The sequence below is a fragment of the Papaver somniferum genome, chromosome 1 (assembly GCF_003573695.1).
Source record: "Papaver somniferum cultivar HN1 chromosome 1, ASM357369v1, whole genome shotgun sequence".
In the NCBI taxonomy this organism is placed as follows: Eukaryota; Viridiplantae; Streptophyta; class Magnoliopsida; order Ranunculales; family Papaveraceae; genus Papaver; species Papaver somniferum.
Genome location: NC_039358.1, coordinates 197,359,281 through 197,385,099, shown reverse-complemented (window position 1 = coordinate 197,385,099; position 25,819 = coordinate 197,359,281). Strand labels below are relative to the sequence as shown.

Here is a 25,819-nt window from a genome sequence, read left to right as displayed (position 1 = left end):
AGCTGCAGCAACAGCAAGGCAGTGGAAGCAGAAGCAAGGAAGAAAACAGGGCAAAACAAGGCAATAAAGCAAAGGCAATGCAGTAAATAAAACAAGACAATGACTAACAACAAAGAACTATGCAACAACAATAGAAATGAACCAAGGCCTAAGCCAAGGGCAGGGATGATAATGAAACTAATATGGTGACAATGCAAGGCCAAGGGAAGAATACATGCATACAAATAGAATGGTAAGATAATCAGCTTGCTATAAGCACTGATTTCTTCCATTGCACAATCAGCACATTGCAATCTAAGCATACACAAGGAATGGCAAGAAAATCAGCTTGCTATAAGCACTGATTTCTTCCATTGCACAATTAGTTCAATGCTTCAAAAGTATCTAGCCTAGCATTCCTTCAAATGACAGTGAATTAAACATGACATTACACAAACATTACATGGCAGTGAACAACAACACATGTTAACAGGACTAATGTAACAGGAATGAATTGGAAATCAAACATGAAATTAAACAAGCACATAACATTAACAGAACATAACATAAGCACATTTAACAGTGACAAAGCAAGAAATTAAAACATACACATTTAACTGAAATTGAACTGAAACATGAACTGAGCTGAAACTGAAAATTAACAGGACATGAAAGTCCTGGATGTTGGCTACTCCAAGCATAAAGTTTCTACAACACTCCCACACTACATATTTATACCCACAACACAATTAGGGTTCTACAATAAAAATCCCCAAACTGACAGAGCTAGGGTTGGTAATTACTCACCTAATTTGATGTAGCAACATCAAATTGAACTCGACCCATTACTCTATTTGTCCTTCTCTACCTCTCCATGCCTTCAATTTCACTCTAGCTCAACCTAATTTACCTATTTCACACTTTAGGGTTTCGGGCAGAGAATGTGTGGAATAAGTGAATTAGATGGACTAGGGAGATGGGAACAATGATGGGTTATCATTGTTTGACGTGGTGACAGAGAGTGGGTGGCGGAGCAGGTGGTGACAGAGGTGGAGAAGGTGGTGGACATGGTTTTGTTGAAGACGGTGGTGAAGTTGCAGAGAGGAATGGGGGAGAGTGGCTCGACTGAGTTTGGGGTAGGGGGCGTGTTTGGTTAGGTGGATGGGTTCGGTCGCTAGGGTGTGAGGCGGGTTCATCAAGAGATGATGTTTCGTGAGATGGGCCGCGAGATGCGAAGCTGGTAGGTGGATCGGATGGTGATGTGAAGTGAAGCTTGTAGCGACCGTCAGATTTTTTGATACAACGAAGTTAACGGCTCTAGATGGGGTTAGGTGTTGTAGTGTAAGGCGGAGATATCAAACGTTGATGAACAGCAAGGGAGCGACCGTTGGATTCAACTACCATCTAATCTGAAGGCTTGGAATTTCAGCGCTGTGGTGCTTGGCAGAGACTTCAGATTTTGATGCTCTATGAAGGAGCGACCGTCGGATGCTTCTGGGAACTGATCTGACGGCTGAGAACGGAGGCGTTTTTGTGTGTAGAAAATGAGGTTGTGCGCACCATTCTTCGCAGCTTCCTTGCGTAATTTCTCCCGGCTTTTCACTACTTTTCTGCTCTTTTCGCTCTGCGACTCATCCGAACTTTATTTATTACCTAAAAATGCAAAATTAATTAATAAAAATATTTATTCTTGAAAACAATGAAAATACAGAATATGGGATAAAATGTAGAATTAATGCATAAAAGATGAGTTAAAATGCCAACAAAAAGGGATAAATATATACAATATTTGGCACTCATCAAATACCCCCAAACCTGAATTTTACTTGTCCTCAAGTAAAACAAAACTAAGGAAAACCTAACTATACCACTGTCGCTGGTCTCTCGAATGCATTTAGCGTATGCACTAAGCCTTTTAAACCACTAAGTGTCCCTAGTGGACGAGTTGAAGTCTCGTGAAGGTTTACCAGAGGTGTGCCTACAAAACCTAAGGACAAAATATAAGCTCAGATTCCATCAAACGTGACATGTGCAAAACAGTTAAAGCTCACATCAAAATGGAGATGTCAATCTAGCTATCGAAGGCACAATTCTAGCACTGATAACAAAAAAAGACATGTGATAAGAGTGTAAAGTGTATCTACACATGTGTAAAGAAAGATCTGAAGTCATGACTACTAATCACCAAGAGATAGTTTCTCAGGCTAAGAACTGAGGTCGAAATCTAGCTAGCTGTCCGGACTTTACGAGAATTGTGAATGAGTTGGAGGTATTTCACAATTACTCGCGTTGTACATCAATGGCATACACCCTCCTTGCTTATTACAATGAAACAACAAAAGATGACTCTTTACATGACTCTTATTGACTATTCTCTTTTTATTTTTGGAACAAGAGATGATGGAATTGATAAGTACTTGATTTTTTTGTATTTTTCTGATATATATATATATATATATATATATTTTTTTTTTTTTGAAGGAGACACTTTTGATACATATACAAAAGGAAACAAAAGATTACATGACACTTTGCAAGAGGTAGCCCTTTTTGATGCACCCAGTTAAATTCGATGGTTGTCTTTCTTAATGTAACCTCCACCTTCTATCCCAACCAACCAAAGAACAAGCTAGTCAAGTTTCGTTCAGTATTCTAAAGTGATTGGCAATCGTAACTTCCTATCAAACACCTTGAAGATCGAGGCCATACATGTATTGGTAGATCGTGCGCGTGCAAATTTCTTATCACTATGTGAATTGTGCTAGAATCAGGGTGCCTAAATATCTAGACTAAGACTCCTAATAATTATACATATTTGCACAAGAATCAACATTTCAAGGTAAATGAGCTCCATTTTTATGATTTTTCATTTTTTTAATTTTTTTTTTGAATTTTTCAATTTTTTTTCAAAAAGATGGAGTTTTGTTTTCAATTATGGCAAATTATCATGGTATCTACTCTATACCCCCAAACCTAAACTAAACATTGTCCTCAATGTTTCAAAATATGGAAAGGATTAAAATGCAACATATGGAAAGGGACATGCTGAGTAGAGTAAAAGGAGAGAGAATACCCGATTTCGGCGAAAGCAGAATTAAAACTCCGTTATTCAAGGCAGAAATCCAACATATTTCAGCCGAGATCATATTGGATTAGCAAAATATATACAAAAGGAAATTTTACTAACACATTATCTACAAGAAAATTTGGTTTTTTTTTTTTTTTTTTTTTTTTTTTTTTTTTTTTTAAGAAAGAAAATAAAATGAAGAAAATAAAATTTGGTTTTTGAATGGGAGCAAGCCCACTGTGCAAGCCTTTTGTGTTTGCTTTGGCTCCGCTTGGTTGAAAACTTTTGGTGGAACTGAGTCCAAAATCTCGGCCTAGAATTTGGGTACTCGGCCCACTAACGAGTTCAACTAGCGTGGTCGGTTACAAGCTCAGCTGGGTTTAAAAACCCAGAATACAAAATACAAGTCCAAATTAAACAAGCTCACAAAAATTAAATACACAAGCCCACAAATTAAACAAACAAGCCCACAAATAAATTATTACAAACCCAACAGAAAATAAGAGAAGCCCAAAAATTGGCTTTAATATTACATGCCCACAATTAAAAATTGGAAGCCCACAATTCGGGTTCTCTTAAATGGGTTACCTTTTAAGCACAGCCCAGCTGCTCTGATATTGTTGCAAAAACCCAGTTGGGTTTTGGTTCTTTTCCTTGGTGGCGTCCCAGCAGAGGAAAAACAGGTTCAGAACAGCAGGTCCAACAGCAAATGAAGTGAAGCAGATGCAGATGCAAATGCTATGCAGTGAAATGCAAAAATAGCTAAGAAAAACACAGATAAAACACAGCACCAATCCCCGGCAGCGGCGCCAAAAACTTGGTGGGCCCGGAGATGTGTATAATTGAAGCGATAAAAACGGGGGCCTACAGTAATACCGCAAGTGCACGGTCGTCAGTTGTAGCTCGTGCAAGTACGGGTCGATCCACAGAGATCGGGTGTGTTTTGGAAGTGTTTTAGCTAATTGGGTTCCTAAATTGCTATTGGGCTATGAAGCCTTTTGGCTTAAATTGGGCTTTGAGTGCTAATGGGTTTGTTCACAATAAAATGAACTGAGCTTGGGCTCAGTTGGTCTTTGAAGTGTAATTGGGCTTTGGCCTTTGATTGAGCTTTGGGCTCAATTTCACCCTAACAGTGAAATGGTCTTTCACAGTAATTGGGCTTTGGGCTTCTGGAATGAAATGTATTGGGCTTGGCTATTGAACTAGGCCTTTGGGTTAAACAACTGGGCTTTGGTTAAGCCTGAATTGGATTGGGCTCAGCTTGATGGGCCTTTGCTTGGCTGCAGGAAGCAGCAGCAACAACAGCAGCAGCAGCACAAGTGCTGCACAGCAGCAGCAACAGCTTGACAGAGGAAGAGAGCAATGCAGCAGTAGTGCTGCAGCAGACAACAGCAACAGCAGCAGCAGAAGGGCAGCTGCAGCAACTGCAAGGGAAGGAAAGGCAATGCAGAACAAGTGCTGCACAGCAGCTGCAGGGCAGTGGAATAAGAGAAGCAAAGCAACAGAAAATTCAGTGGCAGTGAGCCAAAGGCAATGAAGTTAAGAGGCAAAGAAACAAAGAAAATTCAAGAACAATTTAATCAAAACATGGAAAAGAAATTGTGGATGGGAAGTGCAAGGAGATGGATGAGAATTCCCTTTACCTAGCCAGTTCACCTAGGTTAAGTTTTTGTCAAATGTCTAGTTAACCAACCTTACAGCCTTAGCTAACCCCTAGTATTGGCTGTCTGTTTAAGGCACAACCAATCACAGACTAACTAGGCAGTGGCTTACTAACTAATGTAGCTGATTAATTCCTTAGAGCCACCACTGACCCCTAGCATTAGTGGTCTTCTTACAGCACCACTAATCACAAATCAGTTGGGCTTTTAGGAGTCTAACTAGCCTAAGCTATTTTAAGCTCAGCAAAAACCATCCTAATAGCTAACCATCATGGTTCAGTTGTTTTCTCACCCTAGTGGGGAATTAGAACATGTTGCAGTTAAGAGTCCTCATGGTTGTCAAGCATTAATACTCAGAATAAGAACATGTGAGTTAAACAGGGGACTTACAGGATCATGTGTAAAAACAAAACACACAAACTAATTAACACAAACATAACATGGATAAAAGCATAACAGGAGACAACATAACAATTTAACAGGAGCATAACAATTAACAGGAGACTAACACAACTGAAATTAAACTGAAATTAAGCAGGAGACTAACACAACTGTGAACTGAATTAACAAGATATTATAACACTCAAAATTGAACTGTGGACTAAAGTTGAACTGAAATTAACAGGACATGAAAGTCCTGGATGTTGGCTACTCCAAGCATAGTTTCTACAACACACCCACAGTCTATTTATACCCCCGAATACATCATTAGGGTTTTCCCCAATTTTCCCCCAAAATCAGTGAAATTAGGTTTTGCAAATTACCTAATTTTATGGCACAATTTCTCCCCCATGCGTCGACCCATTCTTCCTCTGACTCTCCTGATGCTATCCACGCCTCCAATTGCAACTCTATTTCACCTAATTTGTCAATTTCACCTCTAGGGTTCCTGACATGGGAGAGGCGTGAAATTGAGTGATTAGGAGGACATAGAGTTGGTGAAAGGGGAAGTAATGATGTGGGTTAGGGTTGTTGAGTGGTTTGAGAGCTCGTATTGGGCTGGTGGTGGTGGCAGATGGAGTGGGTGGCGGAGCAGGTGGTGGTCAGTTGCAGAGGAAGGTGATGGAGGAGAGGCTCGATGGTTTGGCAGAGAAGGCGTATTTGGTTAGCTGGTATAGGTTCGGTTGCTAGGGTGTTAGGCGAATCCATCGAGTTTGATGTTTCGTGAGATGGGCCGCGAGATGCGAAGCTGGTAGGTGGATCGGATGGTGATGTGAAGTGAAGCTTGTAGCGACCGTCAGATTTTTTGATACAACGAAGTTAACGGCTCTAGATGGGGTTAGGTGTTGTAGTGTAAGGCGGAGATATCAAACGTTGATGAACAGCAAGGGAGCGACCGTTGGATTCAACTACCATCTAATCTGAAGGCTTGGAATTTCAGCGCTGTGGTGCTTGGCAGAGACTTCAGATTTTGATGCTCTATGAAGGAGCGACCGTCGGATGCTTCTGGGAACTGATCTGACGGCTGAGAACGGAGGCGTTTTTGTGTGTAGAAAATGAGGTTGTGCGCACCATTCTTCGCAGCTTCCTTGCGTAATTTCTCCCGGCTTTTCACTACTTTTCTGCTCTTTTCGCTCTGCGACTCATCCGAACTTTATTTATTACCTAAAAATGCAAAATTAATTAATAAAAATATTTATTCTTGAAAACAATGAAAATACAGAATATGGGATAAAATGTAGAATTAATGCATAAAAGATGAGTTAAAATGCCAACAAAAAGGGATAAATATATACAATATTTGGCACTCATCAGGTATGCCAAGCCCATATCTTCTTTAAGGACAATTCTTCTTCTTCAAGCCCATTCCTAGCCTCTTGGTCTTATGCACAACGTTCTTCGCGGCTTCCTTGCGTAACTCCTCCCGGCTTTTCACTACTTTTCTGCTCCTTTCCGCTCTGCTATTCATCCAAACTTTATTTATTACCTAAAAAGGAAAAATTAAGTAAGAAAAATATTTATTCTTGAAAACAATGAAAATACAGAATATGGGATAAAATGTAGAATTAATGATCAAAAGATGAGTTAAATGCCAACAAAAAGGGATAAATATATACAATATTTGGCACTCATCAAATACCCCCAAACCTGAATTTTACTTGTCCTCAAGTAAAACAAAACTAAGGAAATCCTACCTATACCACTGTCGCTGGTCTCTCGAATGCATTTAGCGTATGCACTAAGCCTTTTAAACCACCAAGTCTCCCTAGTGGACGAGTTGAAGTCTCGTGAAGGTTTGCTTAGAACGTACCTACAAAGTTCTAGGTCAAAATATAAGCTCAGATTCCATCAAATGTGACATGTGCAAAACAGTTTAAGCTCACAGCAAAATGGAGATGTCAATCTAGCTATCGAAGGCACAATCCTAACACTGATAACAAAAAAAAAACATGTGATAAGAGTGTAAAGTGTATCTACACATGTGTAAAGAAAGATTTGAAGTTATGACTACTAATCACCAAGAGATAGTTTCTCAGGCTAAGAACCAAGGTCGAAATCTAGCTAGCTGTCCGGACTTTACGAGAATTGTGAATGAGTTGGAGGTATTTCACAATTACTCGCGTTGTACATCAATGGAATACACCCTCCTTGCTTATTACAATGAAACAACAAAATGACTCTTTACATGACTCTTATTTACATTGACTATTCTCTTTTTATTTTTGGAACAAGAGATGATGGAATTGATAAATACTTGATTTTTTTTTTTTTTTTTGGAAAGGAAACACTTTTGATACATAACAAAAGGAAACAAAAATTAAATGACACTTTGCAAGAGGTAGCCCTTTTTTGATGCACCCAGTTAAATTCGATGGTTGTCTTTCTTAATGTAACCTCCACCTTCTATCCCAACCAACCAAAGAACAAGCTAGTCAAGTTTCGTTCAGTATTCTAAAGTGATTGGCAATCGTAACTTCCTATCAAACACCTTGAAGATCGAGGCCATACATGTATTGGTAGATCGTGCGCGTGCAAATTTCTTATCACTATGTGAATTGTGCTAGAATCAGGGTGCCTAAATATCTAGACTAAGACTCCTAATAAAAATACATATTTGCACAAGAGTCAACATTTCAAGGTAAATGAGCTCCATTTTTTATGATTTTTCATTTTTTAATTTTTTTTTGAATTTTGATTTTTTAATTTTTTGGAATTTTTCAATTTTTTTCAAAAAGATGGAGTTTTGTTTTCAATTATGGCATATTATCATGGTATCTACTCTATACCCCCAAACCTAAACTAAACATTGTCCTCAATGTTTCAAAGTATGGAAAGAATTATAAAACAATATATGAAGAGGAACATGCTGAGTAGAGTAAAAGGAGAGAGAATACCCGATTGTACGGCGAAAGCTCGATTAAAACTCCGTTATTCAAGGCAAAAATCCATCATATTAGGAGTCAAAATGGATGAGCACAAAATATATACAAATGGAAATTTAACTAACACATTATCTACAAGAAAATTTGGTTTTTAATGGGAGACATTTGGTTTTGATGGGAAAAAGAAAAATTTTGGTTTTTAGGGAAACATTTGGAAAACTTTTTGGTTATTTAGGGAAAGAGTGGACCAGTTTAGTCCACATAGACCGGGTCCTCCAGGTTGGTTGTTTCAATGTCGGGTGGGAATGGTTCAAGGAATGGTTTTAATCTCTGGCCGTTGACTTTGAAAACGTTCTTGTTGGAAACATCCTCCAGCTCTACAGCTCCATGAGGAAAAACTGTGCGTACTAGGTCCGGACCCTTCCATCTGGAACGCAGTTTTCCCGGAAAAAGATGTAATCGGGAGTCATACAGCAAAACTTTCTGACCAGGAGTGAAGGATTTGCGCAGAATACGCTTATCATGAAACATCTTCATCTTCTGCTTATATAACTTGGCACTATCATAAGCCTCATTTCTCAATTCTTCCAACTCGTTGAGTTGAAGTTTCCTTTGAATTCCAGCTTCGTCCAGAGAGAAGTTCAGCTCCTTGATTGCCCAGTAGGCACGATGTTCTAATTCCACAGGTAGATGGCACGACTTTCCATACACTAGACGATAGGGGGACATGCCAATTGGTGTCTTATAAGCTGTTCTATAGGCCCACAAAGCATCATTCAATCTTAATGACCAATCTTTCCTAGACGGGTTGACCGTCTTCTCCAGAATGTGCTTAATTTCCCTATTAGAAACTTCTACCTGTCCACTAGTCTGAGGGTGGTACGGAGTAGCAACCTTGTGGGTTATGCCATACTTGCGTACTAAAGACTCAAAGTACTTGTTACGGAAATGTGAACCACCGTCACTGATTATAGCTCTAGGGGTACCAAAACGTGAAAATATGTTCTCCTTCAGAAATGAGAGTACCACCTTGTGGTCATTCGTCTTGGTTGCAACAGCTTCAACCCACTTCGAAACGTAATCAACAACAACTAGGATGTATAATTTGCCTTCAGAATTAGGAAATGGACCCATAAAGTCAATCCCCCACACATCAAATATCTCAACGATCAAAATCGGATTCAACGGCATCATGTTTCTCCTCGAGATACTTCCTAGTTTCTGACAGCGCTCACAAGCAATACAATACTCATGGCAGTCTCTAAACAGCGATGGCCAGTAAAACCCACACTGCATGATCTTTGCAGCGGTCTTCTTGGCACTGAAATGCCCTCCACATGCTTGGTCATGACAGAAAGATATCACATCTTTCTGTTCCGTGTCGGGTACATCTCCTAATGATTTGGTCTCGGCAGTACTTAAACAAATATGGGTCGTCCCAAAGGAAATGTTTAACTTCAGCCAAGAACTTGGAGCGGTCTTGTCTCGACCAATGTGAGGGCATTCTACCTGTAGCAAGGTAGTTAACAATGTCGGCAAACCAAGGAAGGTTTGTCACAGACATCAATTGTTCATCAGGGAATGATTCTCTAATCAGCTCAGATTCATCAATAGACTCACTAGTTAATCGGGACAAGTGATCAGCAACCACATTCTCACAACCTTTCTTATCACGGATTTCGATGTCGAATTCCTGTAATAAGAGTATCCATCGAATAAGGCGAGCTTTAGCATCCTTCTTAGAAAGAAGATACTTCAAAGCCGCATGGTCAGTGTATATGATGATCTTAGATCCTATCAAGTAAGATCTAAACTTGTCTAATGCAAATACCACGACAAGTAACTCCTTCTCGGTAGTCGAATAGTTGAGTTGAGCATCATTAAGAGTTTTACTAGCATAGTATATCACATATGGTAGTCTATCAACACGCTGTCCTAAAACAGCGCCAACGGCGTAATCAGAGGCATCACACATGAGTTCGAACGGTAGTTCCCAGTCGGGTGGTTGGACAATAGGAGCTGAGGTGAGGAGAGTCTTGAGTTCTTCCCACGCCTTCACACACGCAGCATCAAAGTTAAAGACAACATCTTTGGCAAGTAGGTTACACAAAGGGCGAGAGATTTGGCTAAAGTTTTTGATGAATCTCCGGTAGAATCCGGCGTGACCTAAAAATGATCGAATCCCCTTCACAGAGTGGGGTTGGGGTAAATGTTGAATGAGGTCAACTTTAGCTTTGTCTACTTCAATTCCTTTTTCCGATACGATGTGTCCTAGAAGTATGCCGGATTTCACCATGAAATGGCATTTTTCCCAGTTTAAAATCAGATTCTTTTGGTTACATCTTGATAGCACAAGGACTAGATGGTCCAAACATTCGTCAAAAGAAGAGCCAAACACAGAGAAATCATCCATAAAGATCTCGAGAAAACTATCTATCATGTCTGAAAAAATGCTCATCATGCAACGCTGGAAAGTAGCAGGTGCATTACACAGCCCGAAGGGCATACGTCTAAAAGCAAATGTCCCAAATGGACACGTGAATGTAGTTTTTTCCTGATCTTCCGGTGCAATGTGAATTTGGTTACAACCGGAAAAGCCATCTAGAAAACAGTAGTGACTGTGTCCAGACACACGTTCTAACATTTGGTCTATGAAGGGAAGGGGGAAGTGATCTTTTCTTGTTACTGTGTTCAACTTCCTGTAGTCGATACATACTCGCCATCCTGTGGTTGTACGTGAAGGGACTAACTCGTTCTTTTCGTTCCGAACTACAGTAATGCCTGACTTCTTAGGCACAACTTGAATGGGACTAACCCATTTACTATCTGAAATCGGATATATGATACCCGCATCAAGTAGCTTCAAGATCTCACTCTTAACAACGTCTCTCATGTTAGTATTAAGTCTCCTTTGCATTTCCCTAGATGGTTTGGCATTCTCTTCAAGATTAATGTGATGCATGGAAATGGTGGGGCTTATCCCTTTGAGATCTGAGATGGTCCATCCTAAGGCTTCTTTCTGCTCCTCAAGTACTCCTAAAAGCTTGTTTTCCTGTTCTATGTTTAATCGTGAAGAAATGATAACAGGTAAAGTATCAGAAGGACCTAGAAATGCATACTTCAAAGTATCAGGTAATGGTTTCAATTCCTGTTTGGCCTTAGGAGACTCATCCGAAGATATAACAGACTTCTCAGAAAGTGGGAGTTGTTCCACTGTAGTCTGCCATTTAGTGATGTCCATTTGAGGTACAGATTCGAGCAAAGATTGGACTTCACCAATGTATTCATCATCATACAACTCCAAGTTAACATCTTCCAAACATGCTTGCAAGGGATCTTTTGACATAATGTCAGTCAATGAATCTTGTATCAAACTCTCAATCATATTGACCTCATGTACATCCTCATCATCAAGATTCACATGCTGTTGACTAACATTAAACACATTCAGCTCGACAGTCATGTTCCCAAAAGACAGCTTCAACACTCCATTACGACAATTGATGATCGCATTAGATGTCGCCAAGAAAGGACGTCCTAAAATGACAGGAATGTGACTATCCGGGTTTTGTACAGGTTGAGTGTCTAAGACAATAAAGTCTACAGGAAAGTAGAACTTATCAACCTTAATTAAAACATCCTCAATTACACCTCGAGGGACTTTGACGGATCGGTCCGCCAATTGGAGAGTTATGGGTGTTGGCTTCAATTCTCCAAGACCTAACTGCGCATAAACAGAATATGGCAGGAGGTTCACACTTGCACCTAGATCTAATAAAGCTTTACCGACCATGTGGTTTCCTATAGTTCAAGAAATTGTTGGACAACCTGGGTCCCTAAACTTAGGTGGAGTTTTGTTCAGAATGATGGAACTCACCTGTTCAGCTAAGAAAGCACGTTTGTGCACATTAATCTTGCGCTTTTGAGTGCACAAGTCTTTGAGGAATTTGGCATATGCAGGGATTTGCTTAATTGCCTCAAGAAAAGGAATGTTGATGTTGACTCTTTTGAACAGTTCTAACATCTCATTGTAGTGGGTGCTTATCTGTTGGCGAACTAACCTCTGAGGATATGGAGCAACATGAGCATTAGGAGTTAGAGGGGTATTCACAACAGTGGGATTGTCGGCTTCGCTAATGTACTCAGGTTCCTTTTCTAAGTTGGAGGTGTTCTTTGGTGGTGTAGGCAATGATATGCTTGGCTCAGACTCATTTGATTGTGGTATGCCTACATTGTTCTCAACAATCTTACCACTTCGGAGAGTGGTGATGGAATGGGCTTGATCGGGTGAGGTTTCATTGCAAGATGATGTTCCTGCTTGAAATATCCTCTTTGGATTTTGTTGGGGCTGGCTAGGAAGTTTACCCTTTTCTCTTGTATTCAGTGCATCGCAAATTTGACCCATCTGTAGTTCTAGAGCGGAGACTCGTTGATCAGTTGCTTTCTCATTCTTCATCAGATGTTGGGTCAACTGATTGATACTCTCTTCAATGCTAGACAATTTCTTGTCAGCAGTGTATTGAGGGTACGACTGTTGTTGAGGATTTTTAGGGTATTTATAGCCTTGATTGTTTTGATAGCTTTGAGTGGGTTGTGATGGCCCTCCTTGAATGGGTCCTTTAGACCATGAAAAATTGGGGTGGTTCCTCCATCCTGGGTTGTAGGTCTGTGAATAAGGGTTATGCTCTTGTTTTTGAAACATAGCATGTGCCTGTTCTAGCCTAGATTCTTGGAATGCATGCATTTCCGGACAATCACTGACCTGATGGTCAGAACCGTTACATATATCACAGATAGCCATTTCGACATGTTCACAGAAAGCAGTGGTAGAAGGTTTTACGTTTTTCTGAAGTTCTAATGCTTCTATTCTTCTTGCTAGTGCTGCCATTTTTGCATTTTCCTCAAAATTAGACTCAATTCTATGGACCTTATCTACAGGTGTAGTCTTTCTAGGTTCACGAATGGACTCCCATTGTTGAGTTTTTTCAGCAACTTCAATTAGGAAAGCCCAAGAGTCTTCAGCACTTTTATCTGTGAAGAGTCCATTGCACATAGACTCTACAATTGTTCGGGTGGAGACATCTAAACCTTCATACAAAATTTGCACAAGTCTCCATTTCTCAAAACCATGATGGGGACACTTAAGCAACAATTCATTGAATCTCTCAAGATATCTAGCTAAGGTTTCACCTTCTAATTGTACAAAGTTGTTCAGATTTTGACGAATTGTCGCAGTCTTGTGATTAGGGAAGAACTTTTTGAAAAACTCTTTTGTGAGGTTGTCCCATGTCCTAATTGACTGTGGATGTAAGGCATACAGCCATGACTTGGCCTTTTCCTTCAAAGAAAAAGGGAATAGTCTCAATTTTAGGGTTTCGTCAGACATCTGAGTGAAACGTATAGTTCCACAAATCTCCTCAAATTCTCTCACGTGATGGTAAGGGTTTTCATTTTCAATTCCTCTAAACACGGGAAGCATTTGTATTGTGCTCGATTTTAGCTCATAATGACCAGTAGCTTCTGGTAAAACAATGCACGAGGGTTGGCTTGTCCTTGTGGGGTACATGTAATCCTTGAGGCTACGGGGTTCTTCCATTATCTCAGGTTGGTCCGGTGTGTTTTCCTCAGAGGATGTGGGTATGTCAATTGGGTCTATTGGATTGACTCTAATTAGTCAGTTTGATTGGTCTCTAAAGGTCACAACCATATCCTAACAAGATCATTGATCGATGAAATAACATCTAACAAGCCCACAGTCAATGAAAAACACGACCTAAAATTTGGTTGGTTGGGTTTTGGTTTCACAATGGGTTTAGAGAAATTTTGGATTAATTGGGACAAAGCCCAAACAACTAAAAAGGCTTTTGGTTCTTGGGTTCTTTGGAGAATTTGGTGAGAAAAATCTTAACTCACGGACCAACAAAATCTCTCCCTTTTTTTTTGTAAGGTTAGGAGCCCAATGGTTGGGATATAAACCTATAGTCCAAAATAAAGTGCAAGCCCACAAAAGAAGCATCAGTTGTCTTCTAACAGCACAGCTGATCACAAGTGAGATAACCCAAGTGGCAATTCATCAATCCTAAGGCAGTTAAATCATTCCAAGACAATACATGTACACTTACTATCCTAGCATATGATCAAGAGCTTCCTCTAAGCCCTAGCAAATGAATTAGAACATGGACATGGTTGTAATCATGATATTAACAGATATAAACATGCTCCACATTATAACAGTACACAATTTCACTTTCAAACTCACTGGATATGTAACTGATATGTGAAGTAGAATTGAAACTTAAACATGTGTTCACTGGCTAGCCAGAGATAGTCTAGAACACAACCCAACAGTACATATTTATACCCACAGATTAAAATTAGGGTTCCCCCTTTTCCCAAAAATCAGAAATTAGGGTTACCTAATTTGTTGAAAATTGAGCCTTGAAATCGAGCACCCATGCTTTGAATCGTCCTTATGCTCCCTCCTGAATCTTCTGCTACCATTAATTTCCCTAAATCGAGATGTTTATCAACCTCACCTAGGACAGTTGGTGAGAGAGGATAAAACGGATAGGTTTAGGGGGATTGTTTGGGGGTTTGTTTTGTCGGGTGATGGTGGAGGTTATGGTGATGGTGGCAGAGGTGTGGGGATGGAAGAGTGTGGTCGAGCTGGTGGTGGCGACAATGGCAGGGGGGGTTGCAGAGTTTTTGGGGAAGAAGAAGATGGTCGACTGATTTTTGGGGAGAAGGAGGCGTTTGGTAGAGGTGTAGGGTGTTTGGTACTGTAGTGTTGAGCGGTTTCAGCGAGGGATGATGTTTCGCGATCTGGTCCGTGGGATGTGACGATGGTAGGTGGATCCAACGATGAGATGGGAGGCTGTGGGTAGCGACCGTCGGATGGAGGAATGCAACGAAAAGGACGGCCCAAGATGGAGATGGGCGTTGCGATGTAAAGCGGGATCTTCGGAGTTTGATGTGCGATGATGGAGCGACCGTAGGATGCTGAAATGCTTCGATCTGACGGCTGAAATCCGATACGGGCTTGGATAGTGGAAATGGGTTTGAGAAAGGGCTTTGAGCCTTGGGTATGCCAAGCCCATATCTTCTTTAAGGACAATTCTTCTTCTTCAAGCCCATTCCTAGCCTCTTCGTCTTATGCACAACGTTCTTCGCGGCTTCCTTGCGTAACTCCTCCCGGCTTTTCACTACTTTTCTGCTCTTTTCCGCTCTGCTATTCATCCAAACTTTATTTATTACCTAAAAAGGAAAAATTAAGTAAGAAAAATATTTATTCTTGAAAACAATGAAAATACAGAATATGGGATAAAATGTAGAATTAATGATCAAAAGATGAGTTAAATGCCAACAAAAAGGGATAAATATATACAATATTTGGCACTCATCAACCATCACGTTTTAACTTTTAAGGATAATTCACTAAATAAGATTAGTGTTATATTAGTTAACAACATTAGTGTTATATTAGAAGTTATTGTGTATTTGATGACCCACTGAACCAGTGGTTGAACCACTGGTTAACCCAGTGAACCTTGGCCCAAAAATATTACTGGTTCGACGTCCGGTTCGGTTATTAAAACATTGATCAAGAGTCATCTTATTCATTTTCAATCTTCTTAACAGGATCCTACAGTGCCTTGAGTGGAGATGCTTCGAGAAGAAATCAACAGATTTCTGGAGATTCACTTGTTGACCTGATATAGAACTGAAATGAGATATAACTGGTAATAAGTTATTAACATTGTGGAGATCAGCTTTCACAAAGAGTAGGCAGTCGTCAGCAAACAACATGTGAGATACTGGTGGTGCATTCTTAGCTATTTTGATTCATTGAATCTTTTTCTCGGCCTCTGCTTTGTCTAAGGATCTTGTAAATACCTCCATAGAAAGTAGGAAGAGATAGGGTGATAAGGGTTCACCTTGTCGTATTTCTCTGTTGGTTTGAATGATTTACATGGTGCTTCATTTAGCAATATTTGTGTTTCTGTGGTGTTAATGCATTCCTGTATCAAGTCACAAAAATGGTCTGTAAACCAAAACTTTCCATAATTTTGCGTAAGAATGACCATTCTACATGATCGAAGGCCTTGGACATATCAAGCTTCAATGCCATGAAACCCATTTTTGTCTTTTTCTTCTCATACAGTGGATTAGTTCATGAGCCAGAGTTATATTGTCTCCTATTTGTCTGCCTGAGTTATATTGTCTTCTTTCTTCTCAGCTTGTCCATTAGTGGTTTCAGTCGAAGCGCCATAATCTTTGTGATTAACTTATATCTAGTATTACACAAAGCTATGGGCCTGTAGTCACCAGCAGATTGTGGTAGCTGCGTCTTTGGTATTAAGCACAAGTTGGTCTTATTCATTTTCCGCAAAATTCTTCAACTGGCAAAGAAGCTTTGCACCATTTGTATAACATCTTCCTTTGTAGTGTTCCATTGAGATTGAAAGAAGCCAGGTGGAAAGCCATCTTGTACAGGCGCTTTCCATGGGTGCATACTTTGTAAAGCATTGGAAATCTTCACTTCATCTGGAATTCTGATAAGAGCAGCATTTTCCGTCTCAGTGATGGACTTTGGTAATAAATCAAACAGTGCAACATCATTTTCTAGTTCAGTTGAAGTCATGATACTTGAGAAATGAGATATGAGCAAATTTTCAAGATTGTCTCGACCAGTGCACCAACTTCCATTTGGTTTTACTAAAGATGCAATATGGTTTCTTGACTTCCTTTTGTTTGCCTGTTGATGGAAGTACTTTGTGTTTTGATCAACTTCTCGGAACATGGTATATCTTGATTGTTGTCTTTAGAACCCTTCTTCTCTTGCATGCCATTCATTTATTTGAAGCTCTATCTGTTTGACTTGTGAACTTAAATCTTCACCAGAGGCATCTTGCTGTACCATGGTTGGCTTATCTTGAAGACATTTAATATTATCATGTATATTACCAAAAGTTTCCCTATTCCATTTGGATAAATCTCTTCTGGTTATTTCTAGTTTTTTATCAAGTCTAAAAAAAGCAAAACTATGAACATTTTTAGACCAAGAGTTACTGATTTGGTCTTTACAAGTAGTATCTCTAAGCCAACATTCAAAAAACTTCCAATTTCTACTTTTCACAGTCTCATTAGGATAGAAATCTATGAAGATATGACAATGTTAAGATCCTAGAAAAGGAAAGTGCTTAAGAATAGTGTCGGGAAAGGTTAAAATCCAGTCAGGATTTATAATGGCTCTATCCAATATAGATTGTATCCTACCATTACCATTCTTACAGCTAGTACAAGTATAATGACTACCATGATATCCCAAATCGGATAGACCAATACTTTGAATGAGTTCTACTATCTTAGAATTTTTAGATGAGGAGCCAAAACTATTAGCTCTCTCATCAGCATGCATGATTATATTTAGGTCTCCAAGTAAAATCCATGGTGCATCTATGTTAAAAGTATCACAAACGTTCTTGATAAAAGTTCAATGGTCTATTCTTTCTTGTGGATATGGAGATCCATAAACACATGATAACAACCATTGTGGCTTCGCTGGATCAATTCTTACAAGGAAATGGATCAAGAAAACCATATTTCTATAATAAACAAATACCTCTAGATCTACCAATTGACGCAACATAGAAATTATTAGGGGAAACTAGAGGTCTAACATGCTGAAGGATCTTATCAGAGTCAATTTTTGTTTCCTGCAAAAAAGATAATGTCAGGTTGTAGCATTTTATTTAGATTGGATAGGTAATTCTTTGTATCTTTCGCAGCATACCCACTGCAATTCCAAGATATAATACGCATGTTGATAGAGAGATTTTTTGAAGCAGTAAAACAGTGAATGTAAAAGACAAGAAAACACTATTTCTAAAACTGTGAGATATGTACGAGTTAACTTGTTGAGAAAGTTTTGAAAATACCTGTGTGGTCATCTTCTGACTAGTAATTGTGGTTTCATATGTGCTTTCTCCTAATCCATTTGCTTCCATCATCGTGTTATTATGAGTATCCATATCAGTAGTTTCAGTATTTCCATTGATGATAGGTGGCTGAACATGGATGTTATGCGGGTTCAAGGATGGTGCATTGTTGAGATTTGAGTTTCTCATTCTCTTATTGTGCCTTGAATCTTCACTGGCATCATCAGCTTCATTTTCAGGATTCATCTCAAAGAAAGAGACATCTTTGTCCATGCTCCTCTCGTCATTTCCTTCGTACACATCTTCTTCATTCCTTAGATATTCTGCATATTCTTCTTCTGACAAACTGTCAAGATACAGGAGGTGGGAAGTATGCATACATTTGTTATCATTGTGGTCTATGACAACGCATTTGTCACAAATCTTCTTAGGCTAAAGTTCCCAGTGGTATCTAATCCAGACTTTTTCACCTGTAACTGTATTCCACCAGCCTCCTATGTAAATAGGTTCAGTAAGGCTTATTTCCAATCTAGCTTTTACAGCGTTTTCGTATCTAGGCCTGCAGTTTGGTGGGTGTTCCCGTGAACCCAATTGCTTCATCCACCACTAAGATATTTAGATGTTCAAGCTTCAGATATTTGAATTGAAGGGTAAAGATTTGGTGTGTGAATTTATATTCAGAGATTGGGACACCATTGGTATATTTCTGGACAGCAAAAAGAGCTTCCCCAACAATCCATAGAAGGGTAAAGATTTGGTGTGTGAATTGAAGGGTAAAGATTTGGTGTGTGATTTAGTTTAGCTTTACTAGCATCAAGGACCCATAAAACGTATTTGCTTGTTCCTGTAGCTTCTCCAAAGTGAGATAATATCTGCTCTTATGGTTCTCATATCAATCTTGTGTTTCCACATGAGCTTACCCAGTATTCTGAAAGTCCATTCATCAACAGTATCTTGAACAATCTGTGTAGATCCCACTATTCTTTTTCTCTTAGGTAACTCAATGTTGGCTCTCCTAAGTTGTCTTGACAATTGGATAATACGATTTTCAGCAGGAGCCGTTATGCTATTAGTGGGAGTCGCCATATTAGGGTGTCTTGAGAGATCTCTTTTGTCAGACTTTCCTATGGGATAGTATAATTAAGGAGGGATTTTTAGAGTTTAGAATAATGTAGCTTTTTATACAAAATTTCTTGAGGTTGTTGCAGACTTTCCTTGAACAGATATCTTCAATAATGGATATCAGCGTTGAATATACCTTGTAGCAGCTGTAAACTTTTCAAATATGGTTAGCATTCCTCCTTAAAATCAGTATTGAATATATATCTTGATATTTATGGGCTGTTTCTGAGTGATAAACTACCTTCCTATAAATCTGGAACAAATTATTAGGAAAATATTGGTAAGATTTGATATTCAAAGGGGGAGACCTTTCAATAAAGGAAATATTTTTTGAAGTTTTTACTGATGCTCGCTACAACAAACAGACTCATTTATGATATTCTATTAATAATATTACAAAAAGCGTCAGAAAAAATATTTATTTACGACGTATTGTACGCCGCAAATACATTGTGTCAGGTAAGTCCAAAATAGGAGGACCATATGAATTTGTAACACCATGTTGACGTAGTAAATAAAATTTAAACTAAATAAGCTTTTTAAAATAAATAAATGATTTTTTAAATGTGTAAAAAATATTTCTCGAAAGTTATTAAGTTAAAAATTATATTGAAATCATGGTAAATGTCAGACGTTAACTTCTTTTCCATACAAACTCGATTTTGATTGGTTAATAAATTTCCTTCCAAAATATATGGATTTTTGGTCAAAAATTCGTGGTCACGTGCAAATCAAAAAATTACTAAACAACCAGGTCAATAGATAACTACCAACTAAGTCAATAGATAACCACCCGTTTTCGTTTCCACACATATGTAGAGTAACCCTAAAATATTAACTATCTATCTTCATCTTCTCTTTTCCCTTTTTCTAAACATGCCGCAACCACCACCATCAAATCTTCTTCTAGTATACGGATTCACACGTGCAGAGTAAATTCGTTTTCGTTTTTGTATTTACTTTTTTCCTTGATTTTATATATATTGTGCGGTGATATTACCAGTGCGACAGAAAAAATTTCCATGAACAAAACTATAAATCTAACTAGATGAGTTACTATCTAATCGCACAAACTATAAATTTTTGATGATGTTTTATTTTTTTTTATTTTTTTTTTTACTTTTAGACATAGCTCTGTTGCAGCGTTGCTTGACATTATTTAGATTTTGGGATTTTTTTTTCTTCTTTTTTCTTGTCGGTGTAATCAAGAAAGAAAGATAAGAATACTCTCGGGCCTAAGAAATTGAATACCTGACCGACTCTCAAATTGGTATTCCGTCTCTGTTACTTTATATCTATCAAAATAATTCTTTATTTGTATTTTTATTTTACCAGGTAAACAAGATAAGTATTCCTTCAAGAGATGAAAGAATATCTCAGAGTCTAATTGCAAGATCCAAAGTCATCTTCAACTCAAGGAACAGAATCCAGATCGAGACCAACTTGGAATTAAAATTTGATTGCATTGCTGAGAGAAATCGGTTTAGATCGAAAATGTAAAAAATTTAGTTAAGAACATGGATGTGTAGAAGGTTGTTTTTATTTACCTGTAATTTTTTTTTTTGGATTGAAGGCCATTGTAATTTTTGTTTAATGGAATGCATATGATTATTTGCAGTGTCCAGTCATTATTCCCCAAATTTATTTATTTTTGACACTAAATTATCGTAAATAATAATGGCGTTTCCAAAAATGCAATCTATATATATAAAGGAAAACATCATATATGATTTTTGTTAATAATTTATTAAATAAAAATATATAATATTAATAAAATAATACGTGACACATAAATTATTTGTGACGAACAACAAATGTATTGCGATAGGAAATTATGCTACAAAAGCTCCTCAGCATAAGTGACGCTTTTAGCGTCGCTCAAATTATTTGCAACACCTGTTTTTATAACACATTGACCGATAGGTAATAAACGTCACAAAAATATATTTGGGACACAAAATCAAATATTTGTGACGCTATTTTTCATTAGAAAAGTGGCTTTGTTTAGGGCTATTCATACGCCAATTTCTAGGAGCCAAATTTTGAATTCGAAATTTCTGGCTATGGCGGTTTCTGAAAGTGATATGGTTTGTATGAGGATTGCTAATTGGATTTGGTTGTGTTTGATCTAAGAAGAATCCTAGATTGATACTACGGATATGGACCATCACAGAGATGATGGTTAGCACCACTGCTGCAAGCTTTATATATTTTAACACCACTGTTTTTGGATCAAGAACTTTCCACATGTTGAATATAATGCTACCACGAGATCCCACAAAATAGTCAGGAGACCTGCAAAATTAGTTTTCCATTGAGAAGATTGAGACAATGAATCAAGAAAGAGTTTTCATATAAGATTTGAATGAAAATAAGAATTGAATGTAAAGAAGAAAAGATAACTCCAAATTCCGTGAAACTTAAATTTTAAAAAGAAAAAACTCCACTATAGTGGTTCTTACAAGCCTTAGAGCAACTGCAATGATGCGATCAAAACTAAAGATCAAAGACAAAAAACAAACGACCAAATTTGAGTTTAGTCTGTAATGTGATGCTATGGTAGTCGCGTATATGTAGTCGAGCGGTTATATAGTCTTCGTTTGGTGTGGAGCAAAGTTATAAAGTATGTTCCATTGAGACGCACGTATAGTTTATGCGGGTTGCGGGGCGTTGATTAAATATACGTCTGTTGTGGGGCGTACGTATACTTCACGCGCGGACAAGGGACGGAGTTATTATTCACGTCCTATGGAGCGAACGGCCATATAAACGCCTGAAATGGGGCGTACATAAAGTCTCCCGTCAAGACTTTTTTGGATCACATTTTTGAAATACTCAATAGTTGAAAAAAGTTAACATTTCGAATCACATTTTTGGATCCATGGGTTAAGAATTAATCTCATTAGTTGAGTAATGTTTGAGCAACATGATTGATCATTTCCATAACCCCTGCCGGTAAGGTACAAAATGGATCTCAAGTATATTGCTGGTATGTTGTTTCTACTGTGGTGGTTCACACGCAGGTTTCATGTGTTCTTATCCTAATTCTTGGCACAACGGAAACTTTATAATATTAAATGGAATGACAATAGAAATTTAACCTTAAATAGTGGACCAAGGAGGCCAGCGTCCACAACTTCAGAAATATAGCTACACATTTTTGCTTTCCAGATACCACAGTTCCATAATTGGGGCGTCCGTATATTGTTCGTCTGGATGGGGTGTACGTTTCAGCAATGCCTGTTATGAGGCATATATTTCAGCAACGCTCCATTGAAGCGTAGTTTATATACACGTCCCATCATGGAACGAGGACTATACATCCGCTTCATGTGAAGCGTATTTTATAACTTCGCATACTGACAAACGTATATTATTCGTTCACTCGACTATATTTGGTTTTGGTCTTGGTTCCAGACCAAATGTATTCTGGAATTTGGTTTTGATCGAGGTTTTACTCTTTACTCCGTCCCATTATGTCTCGTTGCTGGACCATATTTATAGGTTTGATCGTCCACTGTGGTTGCTCTTAATGGAGTAAATTTGATGACAGAAGTTAAATTATGCAGCAGATTGAAGAATAAAATAAGATCAAAACATTAGCAATTGCAGAAATCACGAGAAAGAAAGACCGATTCGATGAAATGAGTTAACTCATCTATCGCCGATCCTCAGAGAAGAAAGAGAAAGTTTTTCCGTGCCTAATATAGATCTCTTTCTTAATTGTTGTTGACCAGTCGTACATTACATACCCCGTAGAAAGTAATGTATTGGTGGGTTTGGATGTAGAATTTTAAAGGTGGAATTTATGGGTCATGGGGATTTTGTAGAATTATGTTTCCCTCTGTATGTTTGGCTGCCTGAATCCTTGGAATCACGTTTCCTACGGGATTCAGTTTTCCAGCAAATCCTCCATATGGAGTCCGACCCCTCCCCCTAAGATTTGCTGGGAAACTTATCAAGAGATTTATGGACCCACTTTTTTTTAACTCTAAATCCCATATATATGCAATTTTAAGATTTGAGGGTAATGTCAAACGGTACAAAGACATTAATACAAGAAAACTCTGTAAATCCTAGGAATTTTTATTAAGTTACCAAACACACAAGGAATTTACATAAATCCCAGAATTTGTAATCGCGTGGGATTATAAATTCCTGGAAATGGTGAATTCTGCAAACAAACCCACCATATAACACTTCCCGGTAAAAATTTCTTGACAATAATACCCTTCGCTGTGTCTTATATTTCGCTTACACTATTAGAAAAAGTGATAGATATTACAAAATCCAGGGGTATTTACAGTTTCTGTATGCTTATATTTCACCACCAGCAATACCATAGATTTCATGTTCGACCAGTTTTCAAGTTTTAATTTTTCCACCACCACCACCAATTTCATGTTAGAGTAATTTCCAATTAAATCGAGCCATCTTGTTCCCCAATTTTTCTGCTACATCCCGTTGTTCTTTTCGTCTCTCACTGAATCTATCTAGCAACAAGTAATTCAATGCCAAGTCCACCCTAAGGTCCCTAACCAGCACCACCACCATCAAATTATACCAATTTGATCAATCAGGTACATACCTTTTCTCCAATTTCGATTTCACTTCAACCCTCCAAGCTCAGCCCCCTGATTTTTGAAATTAAATTCTCAGTTGTTGTATTAAAAGATTTGTTTGTGAACGTAACATGTTTGTGTAAAGGCTTAAGAGAATACCATTGTTTAACTTTTTTTTTTTCCGAACCCATTTTTATTGTTTGTAAAAATGCCATTGTTTAGTTTTTAAGGGTTTTGCTTGATTTGTGTTTTTATGGCAATTTGTAGTAATCTAGGTTTGAAGAATGTTTGGAGGAGGAGGAGGAGGAGGATCTTTATTATTGAAGCTCAAGAGTCTAGTTCTTAACAACAAAGAAGAAGCAAAACCGATAGCAAGAAGTCTTCCAGATGAGTTATTCCATGAAATCTTTAAAAGATTACCGGTGAAATCAACCCTTACATGTAAGTGTGTTACTAAGACATGGTTTTCTATAATTTCCGATCCCGATTTTGTCAAGTTACAACTTAATTATACACTCAAATTCAACGACGACTCTAGGTTCATACTTAGTGGTTATGACAGTAAGATTCATGAAGATCTAGTGTATATAACTGAACATTCATTATTCTCTACCACTGAATTTTATGATAAAGCTGTTGTTACGGAGAAGCATCACCCGCTTAAATCTGCAAAGTTAGTTAGTATCTTGGGTTCTTTCAATGGTTTAGTCTGCTTACTGCATCATAGCAATGTTACGGAATTCTGTTTTAGTCTTTGGAATCCAGCCACTAAGGAGTATAAAAGGATACCTGATTCACCCTACTCAACAACAATCCACTGGCCAGCATATTTCTGTTATGGTTACAAGAATGACGATTACAAGTTAGTTTCTGCAAGAACCTGTCGGGGTACTCCTAGTTTTTTAGTGTACGTCTACACGTTAAGATCGAATTCATGGAAAACCCTTGAAACTAAACCATATTCTCTTGGTAATTTAGATGGAATCCTTTCTAATGGAGCTGTTCATTGGATATCTCAAACCCCCAAAGTTATTGTTTCTTTTAATATTAGCGATGAAACCTTCGAAGAAATGCAACATCCAGGAGAACTAATGGAGAAAACAATGAACCCCCATTCACATTTAGTCTTGAAAGTGTTGGAAGGATGCCTTTGTGTAATTCTTCTGCCGTTTAATAAAGCATGGGTGATGCGGGAATATGGAGTTTGGGAATCTTGGACGGAACATCAAAACAAGACTGCGAATAAATATAAGCACCTGAAGTGGTCTTCTGAGAATGGTGAGTGTCTAATATACAGTGAAGGGACTGATTTAGTTTTATATGGCCCAAAGCATTCAGGTGCTAGAAGACTAAAGTTTGGTAGTAGAGATGTATATAGCTACATCGAAAGCCTAGTTTCACTCAACAGCGGTATTTATTTGGGGAGAAAGGAAGTGATAAGAAAACGAAGAAGAGGCATATGGAGAAAAGTGCTAAAATAAGAATGGGTAATTATATGAGGTGAAAAGTTACTCTTGCCATGGGTTATTACCGTAATTTCTATGTTTTGCACTTTTGCTTTATCTTGTAATTGGGATAGAAATTTTTTATATCTAGTTTGACAAAACAATTTCCTATTTATAGTGTTTCAGACTCATGGCTGATCGGCGGGTCTCAGTCAGAACTGCGTAGTTTTTAACAATGAATTTCAGATGTTTGACAGTAGAAAAACTGAAGTTTTTATGCATAATTTCTCTTGTTGTGAATTCTTTTGTAGTTTCTATTGTATTCTTCTAATTCCTAGGACTCATTAAACCAATTGCGCATGATGCCATATGTTGAATACGTTATGAGCTAGGAAAATGTTTGTTTCTTGTCGCGCTTTCTGCAGTAATAAGTAGAGAGTGTCCGCCCCTAGTAATACCCAATCTGTATGCGGATTTGAGGCAAGTAGACCTGACGTCCAGCAGGGAGCAGCTAACTGGTTTGCCATTTAAAGATTACCAAGTCATGGAGAAACCTACATTATTAGGACCAGATTTCACTGGATAGCACTTGGGCACTAGACCTCAGCCACGTCGAATTATTTGTTTTCCTCTAACTATCTGTCAATTTTGTTCATTATGCGTACGCAAGTAACAAAATTTGTTTTTTGTTTTTGCTTTTATTGTTTGTTTGTTAAGTGTGT

At 38.2% G+C, this 25,819-nt stretch overlaps 1 protein-coding gene across 1 annotated transcript; it reads left to right on the top strand.

Annotated features, from left to right (window-relative positions):
• Positions 1 to 23,456: 23,456 nt before the first annotated feature.
• On the top strand, positions 23,457 to 25,365 carry LOC113334898 (F-box/kelch-repeat protein At3g06240-like). The gene is made up of 2 exons (XM_026581125.1): positions 23,457 to 23,670; positions 23,920 to 25,365. The coding sequence occupies exon 2, from the start codon at positions 23,937 to 23,939 to the stop codon at positions 25,131 to 25,133; it is 1,197 nt and encodes a 398-aa protein (XP_026436910.1). The 5' UTR covers positions 23,457 to 23,670; positions 23,920 to 23,936; the 3' UTR covers positions 25,134 to 25,365.
• The last annotated feature ends 454 nt before the right edge of the window (positions 25,366 to 25,819 follow it).

Excerpts from the sequence above, each read along its gene's own strand:
- LOC113334898 (XM_026581125.1), top strand. The coding sequence starts at position 23,937 with ATGTTTGGAGGAGGAGGAGGAGGAGGATCTTTATTATTGAAGCTCAAG.